The 20,911-nt window shown below is 36.2% G+C and overlaps 1 protein-coding gene across 11 annotated transcripts in view; it reads left to right on the top strand.

Moving 5' to 3' along the window:
• SAMD8 (sterile alpha motif domain containing 8) overlaps positions 1 to 20,404 on the top strand; it is a 119,412-nt gene extending 99,008 nt beyond the window's left edge. For 6 of the 11 annotated variants that reach the window (XM_081564207.1, XM_081564212.1, XM_081564179.1 and 3 more), the window contains 4 exons: positions 5,080 to 5,175; positions 8,880 to 8,997; positions 15,695 to 15,845; positions 16,031 to 20,404. In XM_081564207.1, coding sequence (XP_081420333.1) covers positions 5,080 to 5,175; positions 8,880 to 8,997; positions 15,695 to 15,845; positions 16,031 to 16,335 — 670 coding nt within the window. In that variant the 3' untranslated portion in view covers positions 16,336 to 20,404. The remainder of the gene's footprint in view (positions 1 to 5,079; positions 5,176 to 8,879; positions 8,998 to 15,694; positions 15,846 to 16,030) is intronic. The other 5 variants (XM_081564186.1, XM_081564228.1, XM_081564223.1 and 2 more) reach the window with 2 other exon arrangements.
• Positions 20,405 to 20,911: the final 507 nt, after the last annotated feature.

Raw genomic sequence — 20,911 nt, 5'->3', positions numbered from 1 at the left:
AAGAGAGTGAGTATAATGACTGACTATAAACTTAGGTGGATAAGGAGGGATGAGAGGATGTGAAGTAGGTGAAGGACAGAGGAAGTGTTATTAAGATCTATGGATTTTGGGTCTCAGAATTCTTAAAGTTGGAGAACTAGGAGGAGTAAGATGGAAAAACAAGAAATGTTGGTTAGTATAGGATTCTTGAACTTCAGCTGTGAAGAATAATCTTGGTGATGACAAGATCCAATTTATAACTGTGGGTGTAGGTCACTGAAGTAGAGTAAAAGAAGAAGTTGGAGGAAAAGTGAAAAGAGGACTGAGAAGAACAAATATCACAACAAAAGAAGTTTTGGAGAGAGTGATATTGAACCAAAAACTAAAATCTCAAATCAGAGAATGGATGCTGAGGTTCTGTAGATGACTATAACAAGGCATAATGAGGAAAAAGGGGAAATGATCATGAGGATTTTATTTTAAAGTGTACAATTGAGTGGGTTTAAGTATATTTATAAAGTTGTGCGGCCATCACCACTACTTCCAGAACATTTTCAATACCCTAAATAAATTCATATTATCAGTCACATCCCATTTCCCTCCTCCCTGTAGGCTCTGGCAAGCAGAATCTACTTTCTATGGATTTGTCTGTTCTGGACATTTCATATAATGGCCGTATACAACATGTGGCCTTATTTTGTGTCTGGCTTCTTTAATATAGCATACTGTTTCTGAGATTCATCCATATGAGTAGTATGCATCTGTACCTCATTCCTTTTTATTACAGAATATTATTTCATTGTATGGATATACTGCATTTAGCTTATCCATTCATTAATTGATAAATGTTTGAGTTGTGTTCACTTTTTGGCTACTGTTGATACTTCTGCTATGAACATTCATATACAAAGTTGTGTATAGACGTATGTTTTCAGTTTGCAATGGGGATTTGAAACCAAATTTTGCCTAACATGCTACAGTGCCACCAGCTACAAAGCCTCATGCTCTTAAGTATCTAAACTTCATTCACAGGAGAATGGTAGCAGAAGCTGTCAGCATTCCTTCTATATCCTCTTGGATCACTTTTCCATTTTCTTGCACATTTATACCCTCAGCATCCAGCAGTTGTGTGTCTTTGTTAGAGGACTGCTGTTGGCTGCTGGGATACATTTTGCCTGCTTAAAAAGAGAACCAGACATGCTTGGAACTTTACATCCCTTAAGCAGCACCTCTTAACCGATGATGTGAGGTGAGGTATATGTATTTCATTTCTCTTTGCCCAAGTTAGGACAACTTTTAGGTTGGATCTGCACTGTCTCCCAGATTCCCCACAGAATTGAGCCAAAGTTACCCTTGCCTGAGTTTACCACAGAGGTTTGCTTGATGTTTCACCCTTGCCTTGCTTCCTTGCCTTCCTGATCTCATTTCCCCACTACTCTATGATTTTCCCTTGGGAACATTCCTAATCACTTTCACAGTGATCTTTGTTGTGTCAAGCTTACTTGACACAATTCCAAGAGCTTCAGCACATCATAAACAAAAAATTAGGAAACAGAGATGCTTTTAGAGGCAGGCCCACTTACATGTGAGGAGAGATAGCTAATAACCATAATAACAAGGGAGGAAACAGAAGCACTGTAAAAAGCACACATAAATAATGGAAAAACCACATCAGTCTGGGGCTTAATTGCCTTTCATTTCTCAGTAGTCCCTGAGGTCATTACCTTGTCCAGTGTAATAATCTGTGTTCATAGTAATAACTCTGAATTATGAAAGAAAATTAAATTCTATCCAGAAAAAAAAGGAATAACATGTATATTGCATTTTAGAAAGCCTTGCATCAAAATAAATATGAGATATTGAAAACACATTTGACAATTTCCTTACAACGCTTCACTAAAAAACGAACAGAAAAAAGTGGAGATGGGGGTTCCCAATAATCCAATGAAGGCAGAAGCAGTGATAATAATGAAAATTTGTAAAGTAGAAAGCTCAGTGCCTATTGTGAGATTGAGGACTAGCAGTGCCTAAGAGGTGAGTTTATTTGTACTGCAGTGCTCCAGAAAAACTTTCAAAACAAGATGCAGCAAGCGTCTCTCAAGACAGGATATAGATAGGAGCTAAATACGGGAGAACTGATTAACAATCAATTTAAGACCTATTCTACTGCAACTTTGTTCTCGAACATAGTTGATGTGCGGGTCTCTGGACTCAGGGACACCATTCCCAGATGAAAACAAAGATGCATGTTTTTTATTGTATTTTCAAGGTGATTAACTATAAATCTATGGACTGGTCACAAGACTTCAAGCTCCCTTCCTTAAGTAGCCAGACTAACTTTCCATCCCCAGTCATACCAGCCCCAATCCTCCAAGCAAGGGAACAAATTCCTCTCCTTGGAATACCTGCAGAAGAGAAAGAGACTGTAGATTCTGGAGGGTGCACTGACTTCAGTATTAATAGGTTGTGGCACATGGGCTCAATAGTTGCGGGTCCCCCGCTCCAGAGCACAGGCTCAGTAGTTGTGGCACATAAACTTAGTAGCTCCACAGCATGTGGGATCTTCCTGGATCAGGAATTGAACCCCTGTCTCCTGCATTGGCAGGCAGATTGTCTACCATTGAGCCACCAGGGAAGCTCTTGATAGTTTCTTAAGAAGTTAAACATATTCTTAACATAGAACTCAATGATGTCATTCCTAGGTATTTGCCCAAGAAAAATGAAAACATATGTCCATGCAAAGACCTGTTCATAATCAATCCAAACGTGGAAATAGCCCAGAATACCCATAGCTTGTGAATGGATAAGGAAATTGTGGACAAAGAATTGTATCCACAATTACATGGATGAATCTGAAATATATTAAGTGAAAATAGCCAGATACAAAAGGTGTTTGGACAAACATTGTGTGATTGCCTGTATATGCCATTCTAGAAAAGCAAACCTGTAGGCATCAGAAGTCAGATCAGTGATTGCCCCACAGCTGAAAGTAAAGAAAGAGATTGACTACAGTGAAGGGACACAAGAGAAGTTTTTGGAGTGATGAAAATGTTCTGTATCTTTATTGTAGTGGTAATTGTATGACTGAATGTTTGTCAAAACTCATGGAACTCTATAGCTAAAAATGGTGAATTTTTGTAAATTAAACCTAAGTAAATTTAACATTAAAAACAAGTTCATCCTCTAGTCCCTCATCTGAGAAAATAATTCAAGGATACACTACATCAAAACTAAGAAGTAAATTGAGAAAGAGCAGGACATGGGATTCAGGAAATAGTGGATCCAATATAGAAAAGAAGAATTCCCAAGATGGCGGTTAAGTTTTACTCTAAGAAACACCATGCAGAAGGAGTAGAAAATGCAGGCTTTCTGAAGAAGGAGCTCTTGTGTAGATTTCTCTATCTCAATTCTCAATTTCTTGAAATTGATTGAATAGTTGGGAGGTGAATTGGTGATAGGCAACCAAGAAACAGAACAAAAAGTTACTAGCTCCAGAGAATTGTAAGAAGTTGTGCGAGAGATTGTCTTCCATTGTCTTACTATGAACTACACTTAAAATTTTACATTAAGTAAAAGCCAAAAATTATTTGAAACAAAATTATGAAATAATATTGAGAGCATGGGAGAGAAAGAGAGAGAATGTGTGTGTGTGTTTGGATGTGCTTTTGTGTGTGTTACTAGAAGATACATTGTCAAATAAAACACAAGAATGAAAGTGATTGCCTTTGGGGAGCAAGAATTACATTTAGGCTGAGGGTGAGGCAGAAAATTTACTTTTACCATAAAAACTGTGTGCTTTGTTGCTCAGTTGTGTCTGACTCTTTGGGACTCCATGAACTATAGCCCACCAGGCTCCTCTGTCCATGGGGATTCTCCAGGCAAGAATACTGGAGTGGGTTGCCATGCCCTCCTCCAAGGGATCTTCCCTACCCAGGGATCAAGCCCAGGTCTCCTACATTTCAGGTGGATTCTTTACTATCTGAGCCACCAAGGAAGCCCATGTACATATATACCTTTTTAAAAATTTTTTAAAAGTTTTAAGTTTTTAGAAGTCATTTAAAGGAATCTTTTATCTGAAAATTTGTATTATGTGAAATAACCCTTTGTCCCATAATGCCAGATAAATAAGCCAACAACAGATTAAAAATACACAAGAGGAATCTTTTTTTCTGAGGTAATAGGTAAAAGATGGGTCCCTGAATGAAGATGATCGTCTCTCTTCAGTTACTCTGAATAAGGTTTGAGTAGACTATTAATAGCTTTCAGATTTCCTGTTTTCTTTTTTAAAAATACCTTTAGTTTCTCAGTTATAAAATTAATGTGCCATAGTATAGACAATTTTAGTGTACATTAACAAAGAATAAAAATAAAACTATCAATAATCTTACCATTCAGTGATGACCTATTTGGACTATTTCATTTCCGTCTTCTTCCTCCACCACACTTCTCATTCCTCCTCCTTTATTTTTCTTCCTTGTTCTTTTTCTTCCTCTTCTTCTCCTCACCCACTTCTTTCTTTTTAATTGAGAAAAGTGACACGTCTTTTACTGATGGGTAATCACAGGCGCTGTGGATGTAGTAAGGAAAGAGAGATCAATGGAAAAGACAGAAGAAACAGAAATATAAAACAAAGGAGGGCTGAGAGAGACAAAAAAAGGAGTAAAACAAAACAAAAACTCCATTTACTTTGAAAACAAAATACACTAAACAAACAAAAGAGTAGTTGAGTTCAAGTCCTGACAGTGTGGATTCTGAAATGCTCATCATTTAAGAAGTTAGCCTTTTTCCCCCTTCTCTTTTGGGAGCAGTCCTGTATCTGGGTCTGTCATGCTATGGGGAAGGAGAAAATAATTGTTACTTCTCTGCAGAGAACCATAACTGGGAATCACAGACAACAGAGAGGTTCAAATAGTTTCATAAAACTATTTTATGAAATAGTCTTTTTCTCAGGTTCTCCAGATACCATCTTCTAAAAGAAGTAATAGTTAAAGAAAATACTTTTAAGGTCATTATTAGAAGAATATCTTATTGAAAAGGGTGGCACCATTTGCATACATGTACTTCTTGTCAGTCCAAAAATGTAACTTTTTTCCTTTCCAGCGTTCCTAGAATTCCATGGGCCTTTGCCATGACAGAAGTATGTGGCATGATTCTGTGCTATATTTGGCTCCTGGTTCTTCTTCTTCACAAGCACAGGTACCTCTCTCATTTAATTACAAGACTGAAAATGTTTTGACTATCTTACATAAAGGTCATCAAACCTTGTTTCTTCCTTTACTGTTTCCTTATTAATTTCCTTCTCTAGTTATTATAACATTACAGTTATTGGTACAGAAAAATATTTTGGGTTTGATCAGCAAAAGTGTCAACCTGAGGTAGTACCTATATATTTAGTAATATTTCAAATATATTTTGCAGGGAAAGATGGTGATATATAGCCATGGGCTAACTACTAACAGTCTAAGTCTAGCCTTATCTTTCTCTGTAAGCAAATTGGAAATGTCACTGTCTATAGAAGGGTTGGAACCCTCCAGAGAACAGTCTTCTGTCAGATGTTTGGGTGGAAGAAACTATTCTCTGCTTGAAGGAGGCCCATTAAAAAAGAGGTCATTTTGCACATCATGCACATCTAGCAAGTGTAGTTTACTATAGATGATGTAGGAAATTGCTGAATAGGAAAGGTGCTTCTTTTGTACTTTCACAAGAAATATAAAGGGAAGCATTTTTTCATTAAAAAAGAAAGGAGAGAAGCATAAGAGAAGGCTCCTTTCCTATATAATGAAAGAGGGGAAATTATTTAAAAAATAAGACATAGTGGGAAATCTAAAAAGCAATATAGAGTAATTTATTTACAACAGAAAAACAGACTCACAGACATAGAAAACAAACCTATGGTTACCAAAGGGGAAGTATGTGTGTGAGAAAGGAGGGGTGGGAATAAATTAAGAGTATGGGATTAACAGACACACAGTACTGTAATATAAAATATATAAGCAACAAGGATTAAGGCATAGTAAAGAAAAAATTAAAGATCTGACAAAGTTTGTGGATCTGCTATCTGTTGTCTTTGGACACTGAAGAAGAATAGGGACATTTGGTTGATTTTTTTTATTCTTTCTCCTCACCAGGAGGAGCTTGAGGTAAACCACAGAGATGGGCTTTCGGTCCTAAGCAGCAGTTATTTCAGTGCTTTGAAGGTGAAAAGAAAGGTTGATGATTGCTTTCTTGTCATACTTTTAGGCCATATTGCACTTCATTCTCTTTTACTCTGCAGGAATATTTATAACTGGATTGTTTAAAACCAGAGGTGGTTTAAAAACACATGTATCACTGCTGCTTTCTGATTTACCTTTGCCTCACAAGACCTTGTAGATTTGAATTGATCCACTCTTTCAAAACCAGAGTTGAGTTTATATAGGAAACCTTGGTAGGTTTGGCAAAGTGCAGCAACTAAATGCAAGTTTTGATGTTTTTTTAGTCAAACAAAGTGTTTCTCAAAGTGTGGTCTTTGTGCCACTTTCATTAGAATCACCTGGGCTCTCATTAAAATCCAGGTTCCTTGTTATCTTCCTCAAAAACCTCACAAAATGATAACTTGGAGGAAAGAAGGCAGAAACTTTTGCTCTGGACTCTCCATCATATGATAAGAAAATTCTCCATAAATCCTGTGTTAAGAAATTTTTATTGCACCACTGAGCTCTCAGGAAGACAGGAAAATCCCAAAGAGCCCCAAACACACATAAACGTGAAGAAGAAAACAAAGAAAAAATAACCTGTGATGTAAAATCAGAGGAATGAATACGCATCTCTGAAAAAAGCAGGGTTACACTGGTTGTAATGCCAAAGCTGAGATAAGGAGACTAAGCCTTAGGTGTGTAACAATGTTGAATGGCTGATAGGAAAACTCCCAGCTGTGGATCTTGGAATGGGCTAGAGTGTTCTCAAGTCTGTAGTGCTAACTGAGTCTCAACAAATTTAATTCTTCTCTGGATGATAGTGTATTCAATTTAGGCTCCTGTGGTTTCCCAAAACATTGTAGAGCAAGGCCTGTTAAGAAAAGTAAGAAATAGTAGACTCCTCCTGCTTTTGAGTTGGGACCCTCTCCATTCAATGTTAGTTCTTCTCTTTCTTCTCTTTTCTTCTTTTTTATAGTACCACAGCTTCAGTAGTGAACCAGAAATGAAGCAGATCCTGCAGAGATTGAAACCTAGTTTGAAATAATTTCAGTTTCTAAAATTGCATTAAAGTGACCCCAGATTGGTAAATCCCTTAACTACTTGCCAAAAGAGATATCAAATCTCTCTTTGGGAAAACAGTATAGACCTATCAATAAATTTAATTCTAAAAATTTTTATATATAATATCTGGCACTCAAGTAAATAACTAGTAAAAAAAAAGCACACAAGTATGTAAGAGAATATGATCAAAATTTAAGAGAAACAATAAATAATGGAATAGACCCACAGTAGATCCAGAAAATGGAAGTACCAGATACAGATCTTAAAGTAATTCTGCTGACTACTATAAGTAGCTTACTCGTATCCAACTCTTTGCGACCCCATAGACTGTATAGTCTGCCAAGTTCCTCTGTCCATAGAATTTCCCAGGCAAGAATACTGCCATTCACTTCTCCAGGGGGTCTTCCCAACCCAGGGGTTAAAGAGTCTCCTGCATTTCAGGCAGATTGTGTACCATCTGAGCCACCAGGGAAGCCACCAGGAAAGCCCCTGCTGACTATGTTCAAGATAATTTAAACAGAATAAAATGGAAACTCTAGAAGCAAACACATTTTTTAAAATCCATGAAATTGAGAATTCAGTAATGAGTATGACATCAGGTTGAATCCAGCAGAAGAGGGGCTTAATGAATCAGAAGATAATTTGAAGAAAATATATTTTTAAAGATAGAAAATAGATTAAATTTTTGGGAATACTGAGGGGATAGCCTGAAAAAGATTTAACTTATGGATGATTAGAGTTCCTTGAGGAGAGGAGAAAGACAATAAAGCAGAAGTATATTTGAAGTGAAAAAAAGAAAAATAAATGCACATTCCTGGGCTCCATCCCAGGTGTACACACTGCAGTTTGAAACTTACCTAACCTTGTGTTCAGTACTTTTTTTAAGGGTGGGTGGGAGGAGCATTTTTTAAATGTATAAGCAAAGTCTCTGTACTTAAGAATCTTCTAATCTGTTTTCGCTTAAGACATTAAAAAAAAATTAACAGTACGAGTGATTTCATGCAGTTTAAAGTTTTTGTTAGATATGTGCTTAATGTAAAACTTAGTATTAAAAAAACAGTATTTTATAGCTTAAATTTAAGAGAAATTAGAGAATGTTTATTGTATAATTAGTTATTAACCAATTTACAGTGTCATTAATGAGCAAAAAAATTCCCTAGAATCACATATTTAACTTTACTTCTCATTAAGTAAATGAGTTATGACAATGTATAAGTAATAAAACTAACACTAAGCTAAGTGTCAAGCGAGGGGTTATTTTACTTCTTTCTTGTATAACTTTTGCTTTCTCTTAGTCATATTTTCTTACAGTAAAATGATGCTCTTAGGTCTGCACTGTCCAACATGGCAAGTGCTAGCCACATGTGGCTGTTCAAATTTAATTTAGTGAAAATGAAATAAAATTAAGTTCCTCGCTTGTGCATTTCAGGTGCTCAAGAGCCACATATAGATGGTTTACTGGACAGTGCAGATATAGTCCATTTCCATCATTGTGGAAGGTCCTGTTGGACACTTCTGTTATATGGTCTCTTAAGATTTCTGTCTTCGAAGAATCTAATGGTTTTCCTGCTTGTTCTCCCTTGAAGTAAACATTAGTTGCCTGGGGATATTTTGGTTTATTTTCTTCTGATCTTTCTTCCTTTTTGGTCACTCTGTTCACAGGTCCATACTTCTGCGAAGGCTTTGTAGTCTGATGGGCACTGTCTTCTTGCTTCGCTGCTTTACCATGTTTGTGACCTCCCTCTCCGTGCCAGGACAGCACCTTCAGTGTACTGGAAAGGTAGCCTGCTATCTTCTTTATCATTCTTCGCTCTTACTCTTAGTGCGTTGATGGCTTAGATGTATGTATGAACTAAGGCTTAGATTTTGCTTTTAATATTATTAATAAAATGTGCTTTTTAGCATTTTTGATATTGGTAATAAATGTGTAGGAATAATTTGGTAAAAGTTTTAAGCCAGAATCTGCCTCCCTGTTACTTCTGTCCATTGATCCTAACTAGTTCAGTGCTGTAGAGCTACAGAAAAAAAGTAGCTTTCAATTATCATTTTTCCTTTCCCACTATCCTCAACATCTTTAGTTATTCTTACTACATGACCCTGGACCTTTCACTATCTTCATCACTCCTCTTCAAAAAGTGTTGCGGGGACTTCCCTTGGTGGTGCAGTGTTTAAGAGTCTATGCTTCCACTGCAGGGGGCCCGGATTTGATCCTTGGTCAGGGAACTAGATCCCACATGCCATAGCTAGGACCCGGCGCAGCCAAATAAATAAAGTATTAAAAAAAAAGTGTTGCAGGTCAACCATATTCCATTTAAAACATAGTACCCACTACTCTAAACTTTACTCTTTCGGAGATGTATTTAAATAATGGCTGATTTTTTTGTTTTTGTTTTATACTTTATAGGTTGTTTTGGTATACTGTAGACATACCTTCTCTTCTGGCTAAATTGAGAGAGGATAGCTTATACAGATGGGAACAAAAAAATTAAGTAATGAATTATTAAAAAAAATTTTTCAAATCCTGAAGATCATTTGTGCTTTGTATACAAAATTGGCTGTTGTGACTCATTAAATTTGGACAAAGGATTTGTTAGCCTTCTTTTCTAAGCCTCCATGCTTTAGTTATGTGTTCCCAAATATTTTTATAATATACTAGCACGTTTTTTGTTATTTTAATGTTGTTTGTAAAGCGTAAAACAAATTAAGTGTCAGTTCTTCTACCACAATATAAATAGTTGAAATGCCGAGGAGGAAAGATTAAACAGCCAAAGGAGATCGAGAACTAAAAATATAGCCCTGAGCTGAAGGGTATATAAACTTTCTCGAGGTATAAGGGGACTGACCAGTAAGAAAGGAGGAAGGGGTAATGACATTTAGGATTTACTGTAAAGGAAATCTTTTATTTTGTTAAGGTAAAAGATGCTTTTGTTTCCCACCCCCCTCCAAAAAAGTGAAAGTACTACTAGTTACAGAGTTACATAAACTTATTGTAAAATTGCAAATTTTATAAAAATATGTAAATTAAAAATTCCCTCTTCTTTCACTCCACCCCATAAATAATACTGTTAAAAGCTGTTTATATAGCCACACAGACTATTTTTAACCATGCTTACACATTCACACAAGTTTGTATAGATGCTTTATAAACAAAGGATAGGATTATATTGCAGACATTGTACTTGAACTTATGTTTTACTTAACAATGTGTTGTTTACTTTTTTCTGAAAAAATACATATAATTATACCTCATCTTTTTAATAGCTGCAGAGTATTCCATTGTACAATTTACCACTGTCCAAATAGCATGCATTTAGGTTATTTTCAAATCTTACTCTTTATAAATAATGCTATCATAAACATGCTTTTTCACTTATTTAATAGTCTTAAGATAAATTCCTGGAAGTGGAGTTATGAAATTAAAGGGCATAACAATTGTGATATATATTGCTGACATTTTCACTAGGAAAGACTAGTTTTTCACTACTGTCACCACACTGTGCCTGTCAGTTTTCCCATCACTGTGCCAGTACTACGTTTTTATCAATTTTTGGAGTCACTGTCATTCTGATTAATGAAAGATGATATCTGAGACTTTTATGGTCTTACATTTTAAATTTAAATCTTTAATCTCTTGACTGAAATAAAAATGCACAGAGTGAGAGTTTTGAGTTTGAGACCAGCCTCTTAGGAACTATGCTAAAGAAGTAAGGGAAGCGCTTAGCATATACGTGATCTTGGAGAAGGTGATCAAGCCACACATCTTGGTAGAAAGTTGCTGCTAGGCATGAGGAACAGATGTCTCCGTCAATGATTTTAGTGCTTTTCTAAGTATGGGTGCAAGAAATTGGGTTCATAAAATTTTCTCCTGGGGGAAAAAAAAAAAAAAAAACCTGTCCTGAAGGCCTATTCTGTCTGTTTTCGCAGAGCACGAGAGTACCTCATTCTTGGTCTCTGTCCTGATGTCCTTTCAGGGTATGTTGAAGGTCAGGGAGTGCAGTGGCTACTGACTTAATTCTTGTACAACTGGATGGCAAGTGACATTCTTTAGTTAGAAAATCTGCTGAATTTCTGTACACAATGTGAAGGAGAGAGAGAACAGTTTCCCCCAAATTGATTAGAAGAGATTTAAAAGAAAAAATAAGCTTGTTACAGTGAAAGGAGAATTCCCTGTAGCTGAGGAATTTAATTGCGAGTCAGCCAGTAAAGAAAAGGATATATATGCATAGGCCTGCAACATGTGTTACAAAAATAAATTAGATACTATCTCTCTACAGTATGGACAGCCCTTTTTCTGTCTCTAATGACAGTTTTTCATTATCAGTTAGCTTAATGTGGGTATACCTATTCAGATCTGCCCTAAATACTATTAATTGCTTTGAATTATAATATAACCTATTTATTGACCTGTATTTGCAGCAGTCATTAAAATTAGAAAGTTAAGATAATATTATCTATCAGTCAAATCCCTTACAATGAATTCCATAGGGCTTTTACATTGTAATAAAGTAATTGCTTGAAATCTCATTTCCAAAAATAGTGGGTTTAGAGACAGAACCAAGAACATTCCTGTTTTTTTTTTTTAATTTAGTGATGGAAAGGAAAGAAACAGTTAAAGCAAATTTCTTATCAAAATGTCTAAATTCATTCTGTTTCAGTTTTTATTTTTCTGGAAAGATATTTGGGGGATTTTATGATTGGAAAGGATAGGCAGACAAGTAATTGGGCAACAATTGCTTTTCTTTTTTGTATGATAGTATATTTCTTTAATTTATTGGAGTATAGTTGATTTACAGTGTTGTGTAATAATCTCTTTTTTTTTTGACTGGCATCACGTGTTTCCTGTCTTTGGCTGAGATATTTTCCCAGCAGTCTGTTCTTCACTGCTTGATTTTTTTACTCTCACTTGCATACCATCTCTAACCCTATTCTCATTAGAGGTCATGGAAATGAGCAAACCATGTATATTTTAGTATCTCTTTTCTTTTTCTCTGATAATATAATTTCTCTCCCTCTCCTGCCATCAACTGAGACAGAAGGGGGAAACTGGGTAGTGTATAATCAGGTGAGATTTCTAATGAAATGGTGATTCTAATGAGATTGTTCCTCTTGTTCATTGGCCATAGAATCTTTAAGATATAGGGCTCTAGAACTGGACTCCCTCTGTTCACATCTTTATTACTTATTAGCTGTATGACCTCTCTGAAGCCAGTTTCCTAATCTACACAGTTAAATCTGTTCATACAATTTTTGTGGAAATTAAATGCAATAACATAAAAGCATATAGTAGCATGCTGCACGTAGGAAATGCAGATAAAATTACAGCAATTTTTTATATTGTTATTGTGTGTTAAATGCTTTTTTTAAAAAAGTTACCATTGTTCAAACTCTTCCTCAAAATGGATTGCTTTTTTAAGTTTTAGGTGTGGGGGTTGGGATTAGATTTGGCTACTAATAACAGGAATCAAGATTGCCGGGAGAAATATCAATAACCTCAGATATGCAGATGACACCACCCTTATGGCAGAAAGTGAAGAACTAAAGAGCCTCTTGATGAAAGTGAAAGAGGAGAGTGAAAAAGTTGGCTTAAAGGTCAACGTTCAGAAAACTAAGATCATGGCATGTGGTCCCGTTACTTCATGGGAAATAGATGGGGAAACAGTGGAAACAGTGTCAGACTTTATTTTTTGAGGCTCCAAAATCACTGCTGATGGTGATTGCAGCCATGAAATTAAAAGACACTTACTCCTTGGAAGGAAGGTTATGGCCAACCTAGATAGCATATTTAAAAGCACAGACATTACTTTGCCAACAAAAGTCCATCTAGTCAAGGCTATGGTTTTTCCAGTGGTCATGTATGGATGTGAGAGTTGGACGGTGAAGAAGGCTGAGCGCCGCAGAATTGATGCTTTTGAACTGTGGTGTTGGAGAAGACTCTTGAGAGTCCCTTGGACTGCAAGGAGATCCAATCAGTCCAGCTTAAAGGAGATCAATCCTGGGTGTTCATTGGAAGGACTGATGTTGAAGCTGAAACTCCAATACTTTGGCCACCTGATGCAAAGAATTGACTCATTGGAAAATACCCTAATGCTGGGTAGGATTGGGGGCAGGAGGAGAAGGGGACGACAGAGGATGAGATGGTTGGATGGCATCACTGACTCGATGGACATGGGTTTGGGTAGACTCCAGGAGTTGGTGATGGACAGAGAGACCTGGCGTGCTGCAGTTCATGGGGTCGCAAAGAGTCGGACATGACTGAGCGACTGAACTGAACTGAACTGAACAGGAACTTTATAGTGGCTGTAGTTTAATAAACAAGCAATGATTTATTCTCTCTCATAAGAGAAGTCTGAAAGTAGGTACTTCGGGTCAGATGTGTGATAACTTTATGGAGTTATCAAAAATCCATGATTCTTCTGCCTTTATGCCCTCCTGTCCTAACTCTTGGCTTACATCCTCAAGGCCACTTTGTAGCCATGGTGACTGCCAGAGCTTTAACTGTCATGTCTGAGTTGTAGCTGGAAGAAGGAAAGGTAGAGAAGACTTCCTCCAAGCTGTTGCCTCTTTCACTGATAAGTATCCTTCCCAGAAATCTTCTATACTTCCATTTTCCATCTTACTGTACAGAATTTAGTCACTTAGCCACACCCGGCTGCAAGGAAGGATGAGAAATGCAGTATTATAGTTGAATCCATCACCTCTTCTAATTGATTTTAGAAATGTTACTACTCAACAAGAGAGAGTGGATATTGAATGGTACCCATTATCTCTGTCATAGCCTGTTTCTTATTGGCAAGAACAGGCAAGCAAATACTACTGTGTTATAGGGTATAAAACTTGGCAATGCTTTTGTGCTATAGTAAGCTTTTAATTTTCATTGGATCATAGAAAAAGCAACAGAATTCCAGAAAAACATCTACTTCTGCTTTATTGACTACTCCAAAGCCTTTGACTGTATGGATCATAACAAACTAGAAAATTCTTAAAGAGATGGGACTACCAGACCACCTTACCTGCCTCCTGAGAAACGTGTATGCATGTCCAGAAGCAACAATTAGAACCGGATATGGAACAACAGACTGGTTCCAAATAGGAAAAGGAGTATGTCAAGGCTGTATATTGTCACCCTGCTTATTTAACTTCTATGCAGAGTACATCATGTGAAATGCCGGGCTGGATGAAGCACAAGCTGGAATCAAGATTGCAGGGAGAAATATTAATAACCTCAGATATGCAGATGACACCACCCTAATGGCAGAAAGTGAAGAGGAACTAAAGAGCCTCTTGATGAAGATGAAAAAGGAGAGTGAAAAAGCTGGCTTAAAATTCAACATTCAAAAAACTAAGAGCATGGCATCCCATCCCATCACTTCATGGCAAATAGATGGGGAGACAGTGAAACAGTGGCAGACTTTTTATTTTCTTGGACTCCAAAATCACTGCAGATGGTGACTGCAGCCATGAAATTATAAGAAACTTGCTTCTTGAAAGAAAAGCTATGACAAAACTGGACAGCATATTAAAAAGCAAATATGTTACTTTGCCAACCAAAAGTCAAGGCTATGATTTTTCCAGTAGTCATGTATGGATGTGAGAGTTGGACCATAAAGAAAGCTGAGCTCCAAAGAATTGACGCTTTTGAACCGTGGTGCTGGAGAAGAATTGAGAGACCCTTGGACTGCAAGGAGATCAAACCAGTGAGTCCTCAAGGAAATCAGTCCTGAATATTCATTGGAAGGACTGATCAAAGCTGAAGGAAGCTCCAATACTTTGGCCACCTGATGCGAAGAGCTGACTCATTGGAAAAGACCCTGATTCTGGAAAAGATTGAAGGCGGAAGGAGAAGGGGGAAGCAGAAGATGAGATGGTTGGATAGCATCATTAACTCAATGGACATGAACTTGAGCAAACTCTGGGAGATAGTGTAGGACAGGGAAGCCTGATGTGCTGCAGTTCATGGGGTCACAGAAAGTCAGACACAACTGAGCGACTAAACGACAACAACCTTTTCATTGTAAAGGAAGTCCTAGTAGAGAAGTTTGAATTGCATTGATTTCACTGTATTTGTGCTCAGTTGCTTGGTCATATCTGACTCTGCGACCCCATGGACTGTAGCCTTCCAGGCTCCTCTGTCCATGGGATTCTACTGGCAAGAAGAATGGAGGAATAGGTTGCATTTCCTACTTCAGGGGATCTTCCCAGCCCCAGAATCAAACCCGTGTCTCTTGCATTTCCTGCATTGGCAGGCAGATTCTTCACCACTACACAACTTGGGAGGCTATTGATTTCATTAAATTACCAGAATATTTCTGAGTACAGCCAAGCTTTGACCACCCATTATTGGTGTCTGCAATTAATTACAGTGGGAGTCTTGTTGATTTTGCTTAGATCTGTCATTCAGTCTTTGAATTTCAGTGGGAGTTGTAAGAGCCTCTACTGCCCTAAGCATTTGAAACACTAATTCATAGCTTTCTTTATAGGTGTATGGCAGTGTATGGGAGAAATTACACAGGGCCTTTGCCATTTGGAGTGGCTTTGGTATGACCCTAACTGGCGTTCACACTTGTGGAGATTACATGTTCAGTGGCCACACAGTCGTCCTAACTATGCTGAATTTCTTTGTTACTGAATGTAAGTATCTCTTTAGTGCTTCTCTACAAAGCAAATGACTAGCTGTACAGGAGGCTGTGGGAAAGGTGTCAAATTCTATGAAGAATGGGAAAAACAGACAGATCTAGGAAATGTATGACTGAGAAACATTGGGAAGAAATGTTGGAAGAAATTATTTTAAAATGATCTTTCTATCCTTTTCTCAGATACACCAAGAAGCTGGAATTTCTTGCACACTTTATCCTGGGTTCTCAACCTCTTTGGAATCTTCTTCATTTTGGCTGCCCATGAACATTATTCCATTGATGTGTTTATTGCTTTTTATATCACAACGAGACTCTTTTTGTACTACCATACTCTAGCCAATACCAGAGCATATCATCAGAGTAGGAGAGCAAGAATTTGGTTTCCCATGTTTTCTTTTTTTGAGTGCAATGTTAATGGTACAGTCCCAAATGAATATTGTTGGCCATTTTCAAAACCAGCAATAATGAAAAGACTAATTGGATAAAGACTATCCTTGTAATGGGCTCATGACTAAAGATGCAGTCATTGTTGAAAGTAACTTTGTTTTCTCCCCCCAGGTTGTTCCTGAATGTCTTGCTTTTTCCTATATGTTGACAAAGTTCTCTGTCCTGAGCAAGGCTGTGACCATAGCAAGCAAACAAGAACAATTAAGAGTCCTTACCTGTCTGTCCAACAGAAGTTTAAGTAGATGGTTTCTGCCCCTTCTCTTTAGGCAGACTTAATATTATGATTGAAGTCAGGCTCTTAGCTTTACCTTTTGAGTATTTGCCTATTGAACTTAAGCTAATCAACTTAAGCAGTTTGCTGGTTGAAAGATAAAAAAACTCTAGTAGGACTCTAGGCAAGAAATATTGAGAAGAATACTAATAAATTTTTAGGCTCCTTATTTTCTTCAAAGGAAAAACCCCTACCCAATGAGCAGTGCTTGTTCTTTGAACTAATCTGTGTCTTTCTAAAAAAACACAACTCTGGAAAAGTGATCCTTTTTACTGACAAATTAATTTTTGCCTTCTGAACTGTCTGTAAGAAAAGTATACTGAATATACCAGGATCCTTGAAATGAGAATGAAAGAGGCCATATATAAGATGACAAAGTACAAATATAACACTGGCATTTTTTCACCAAAATTAACAAAAGATTCAGTTCTATTTTGTTCTAAGGGTTTAGTATGATCATCAGTAAGTATTCATGAGGGAAAAATTGTCTGCATCCATAAAAATAAAATTGACTTAATTTTACTGACAAAAGTACCTGGAATAACTTTGTGCTGTGACTGTTAGCCAGATAGATGACAGCCCAATTTTATGTTTAATGATGTTATTTAATGAGCAGAATGAGAGTTTTTATCAGATGTTAGATAAAGTTCTTATGTACTTAAATGGGGATGTTTGCATGCAAATTTTTCTCTTTCTGAAATTTGTAACAGGTTGCAGGCATAATATAACTATTTTGTTTTTGAAATTTCTCATCTTGACCATCAGAACTAAGAAGCCTCCAACATATTTGGATATAAAAAAGTTTTGTTGTTTTTTATTTTTAAATACAATTGTGTACATACATTCTTTCTATTTAGGTTTAATTTGGCAGTTAGGAGTAATATAACTTAATTGCTGTTTACAACACTAGAAATTTAGTACCTTAAGTAACTTGACCTCTGTGATAACCTTTGTCACTTTAACTTTTAATGATTTTGTACAGTAGTTCTGATAGTAGGATGGTTCTAGAATTAGAAATTGAACCCTAACTCATGAGCTTAGCCACTTGGAATATTAATTGTGTAGTTTTGCATTCAATTTTAAAACAAGGAGTTAGAAAGCCTGAGTGGATTGGGCAGGAAACAAATATAATACAAGCAAGTTTCAGCTAGTGCTGAGTGACCCCAGTTTGGGTCTTCTTTGAATATTGTTTTTTTTATTTTTCACTTGAGAAACTGTCACGAGATAATTTAGTTTTATTATGCTTTTAAATCTCATACTTTAGAATCTGATAATACCTTAAATTGTTGATTCTGTTACATTCTGGGGATGAAAATGCCAACATTTCATCCAAAGAAAGTACATAATCATGAAGGTTGAAGGATGTTTCCTATGCAGTTAGATTAGTTTGACCCTTGAATTCAAAAGATACGTAACATCCACTTTTTCCAAATGACAGAAGAAGCCTGCATTTAGCTAGGAAGGGACTGATGTTGACTTTTGGAAAAATGTTTGGAAAAAATCCATGGCACCATTAATTCAAGAATGTTGAAAAACTACTTAATGGTAAATTTCCTAACAGCAATCTTCTTTCCTTCATACGGATTTTATTCTAGAACAAAATAGGAAAAAAAAAATTACAACTAACTTTGCAGAGCAATTGATACTGAGAGTGCCTAACAGCAGACTGCAGTGAGGAGTATAAAATAACTTCCCAACCTTCCTTTTACAAAAACATATCCGTTTTGAGGAAAAGGTAAGCTAGATTAATTTATGGTTATAACTATTACAAGGCAGTGTTTACATATATTAATCATCTCCAGGTCTCTTCCTAGGAAAACTTTGAGACAACATTCTTTTCTGTTTCTTTTTTTAAAACAAAATTTGTATTTTTGTTACTTAATCTTTTGTCCAGAAATTTCCAGATTTTGTCTTTGTATCTTTTTTCTTGTAACAATTTTGTTAAAACCATAGTGAAAGTAGAATTTACATTTTGACTGTGACTGCGTCTAGATAGAGAAGCTGCATGCCTTAGATCTAGAGATTTTTTACCTTGTATGCAGTTTCAAACATGTGAGGTTTACCTCATTAAACACTGAGACTTCAGTATAGAGGGAACCAAGGCAGTTTTTTGTTCAGGGATGCAAACTGGAGGTTATACTGAAAGTCTTCCATACAATTTCTGTCTTCTTAGGGGCAGCATTTTTGGGAGAAACTTTTTTTGGCTGTGCTGCAGAATTTTCAACATGCCAATCTTCTCGATAGTCGTCTGTAGCCAGAATTGCTTGGGTAAAAATACACCTTCCATATGCTAGGTCTGTTTATTAGTATCACTTTAAATCAGAACATAGTGAACTCAGCCACAGAACCAATCAGTTAAAGGAATGTGGACTGTTCACAGGAAGAACTCCACGCTAGAGACCTGCTGATAATGTAACTCTGGCACTGCAAGTGGCATTCTTCCCTACCCTGTACCTGCTTAAAATTCTTACTTAAAATAATAAGGACAGAGGTGCCAAATCCTTTTATAGCTAATATGAGACCCTGTGTTTTGAGGACACCTGTTTGGAAAGTGTTATTTATGTATTCAAAGTGATATTCATAACACTAACCTGCTTTGACTGTATTCAGTAAAAAAGCAATTTCATTGCCAGTTTCATAGTAAACTTTTTTTAAAGGATTCTTGTTCCATAATGTTTTAGAACATTAACCATATTCTTGTTTTAATCTCTTTAATTTAATAAATTTAATTATTTGATTGTCTTCTTGTAGACTTCAATTATCTCTTACTAAAAGTAATTATAGTAACAATCATTTGCCAGTTCTTTGCAGGCATTTGAGATAGGATAACTCTTTTTTAGAATAGTCCATGGCTTTCTTAAGCAGTATTGGTTTCATTTAGAGAGTTTCAGAGCCAACAAAGCATGTCAACTTTAATGCCATCTTTACTTGGCTGTTACAGTTTGCATTTGTGAAATATTTAATCTGAATTACCCTGTACTGCTATAGAGGAAATTGTTAGTAACATCAAAAGTCAGACTGTTGCTACAAGTGACCAGTGAGAAAGGAAAGAGGTTGAGGGTTTTTTCTTTCTCTTTTAGTGCTTTGAATGACTGAAATTACTATGGAAATAGGTTTTGGTGCCCCTCTTGCCTATTTCTCACCCCCAGCAAAGACCACCAATTTCAAGTAACTAAAATGTGGCCTATCATTTTGCATTAAGTTGAATTAAAACATCTGTGCAATCTATAAGCCATAATTCAGCTTCCCCAAAAGTTAATTTTTTTAGACTATGTTCTACCTTACATTATTAGCCAAGGACTTTTTCTCTGTGTACTCTGTGTTTATGCATAAAGAAGTTTTGTACCTAATATGGAAGGAGAGGGAATACTATGTTAATTTTGCTGTTATTTCAGATCTATTTCAATCTGAAATACTGGGTTGTCTGAACTAGTGAAGCATTGTTACCAGTTAGTAATACCATCTTTAAAATGCTCAATTTTAATAATTTTTTTATTCAAAGAATCTATGACTTGTTAGGACAGTTGAAGTATTTCTGATATGAAACAAAAGAAGTGGAGACTGGTACTTAATGGGGGAAGCAAAATTAGCTTGGGCTAAAACGGGCATGTTTTGTTCTATGAATTCTACCTAAATGTCACCCAATGTGCAGAGAAACTAGTATTACTTGAAGATGTGAAAGTTCCTGTGGTAGCCATACCTTGAAGCACAGTATTGTATATAAGTAAATATCTCAAGTCTAAGTTAAATCCAGATTTAACTAATATATATTATTTTATATCTTTGTTGTATTAAAATGTTTAAAAACACTAAAAATAAAACATTTGAAAATTGGATTGTAGTCTCTTCTTTAAATGTCTTTGCATTATTAATACTTTATTTTTTATAAAGTGCTTTATTTTTTATAAAGTGAATTTTTTTGCAAATGATTGGGTCCTGCAACTTTAAATACTAATGTATTGTCTAGTCCCTGGCATGTACTACTTCTTAGTTGTCTATTAGATAAGCCATTTTCCCTTTCTCCTTTCTTTTCCATAAACTAGGGAAAGAAAAGTAATATTCCTGATACTTTAAGAATAATTGTAGATTAAGTTGAGAAAGAGGAAAGGGAAGCAAACAGCTATTTATTCCTGGGCACATTAAAGTTTTTGTTTGTTGGTTTTGGGTTTATTTTAATTGTAGATTTTATAGTAAGGTACCATCATCCTATTGGATCAGCTTTGGAGATAATGATAAATAGAAAGAGAAGAGAAAATAGCTGTTAGGGGTAGCCCAGCAACTCAGAGCCATGGAAACACCAAACAAATGAGCTACCCACTGCTGTTGGCTGGTGTAATGTGAAT

Source organism: Giraffa tippelskirchi, chromosome 2 (assembly GCF_054371585.1).
Source record: "Giraffa tippelskirchi isolate mGirTip1 chromosome 2, T2T-mGirTip1v1.2.pri, whole genome shotgun sequence".
Lineage (NCBI taxonomy): Eukaryota > Metazoa > Chordata > Mammalia > Artiodactyla > Giraffidae > Giraffa > Giraffa tippelskirchi.
The sequence above is the reverse complement of the archived record's forward strand: the minus strand, read 5'-3'. Positions and strand labels throughout refer to the sequence as shown.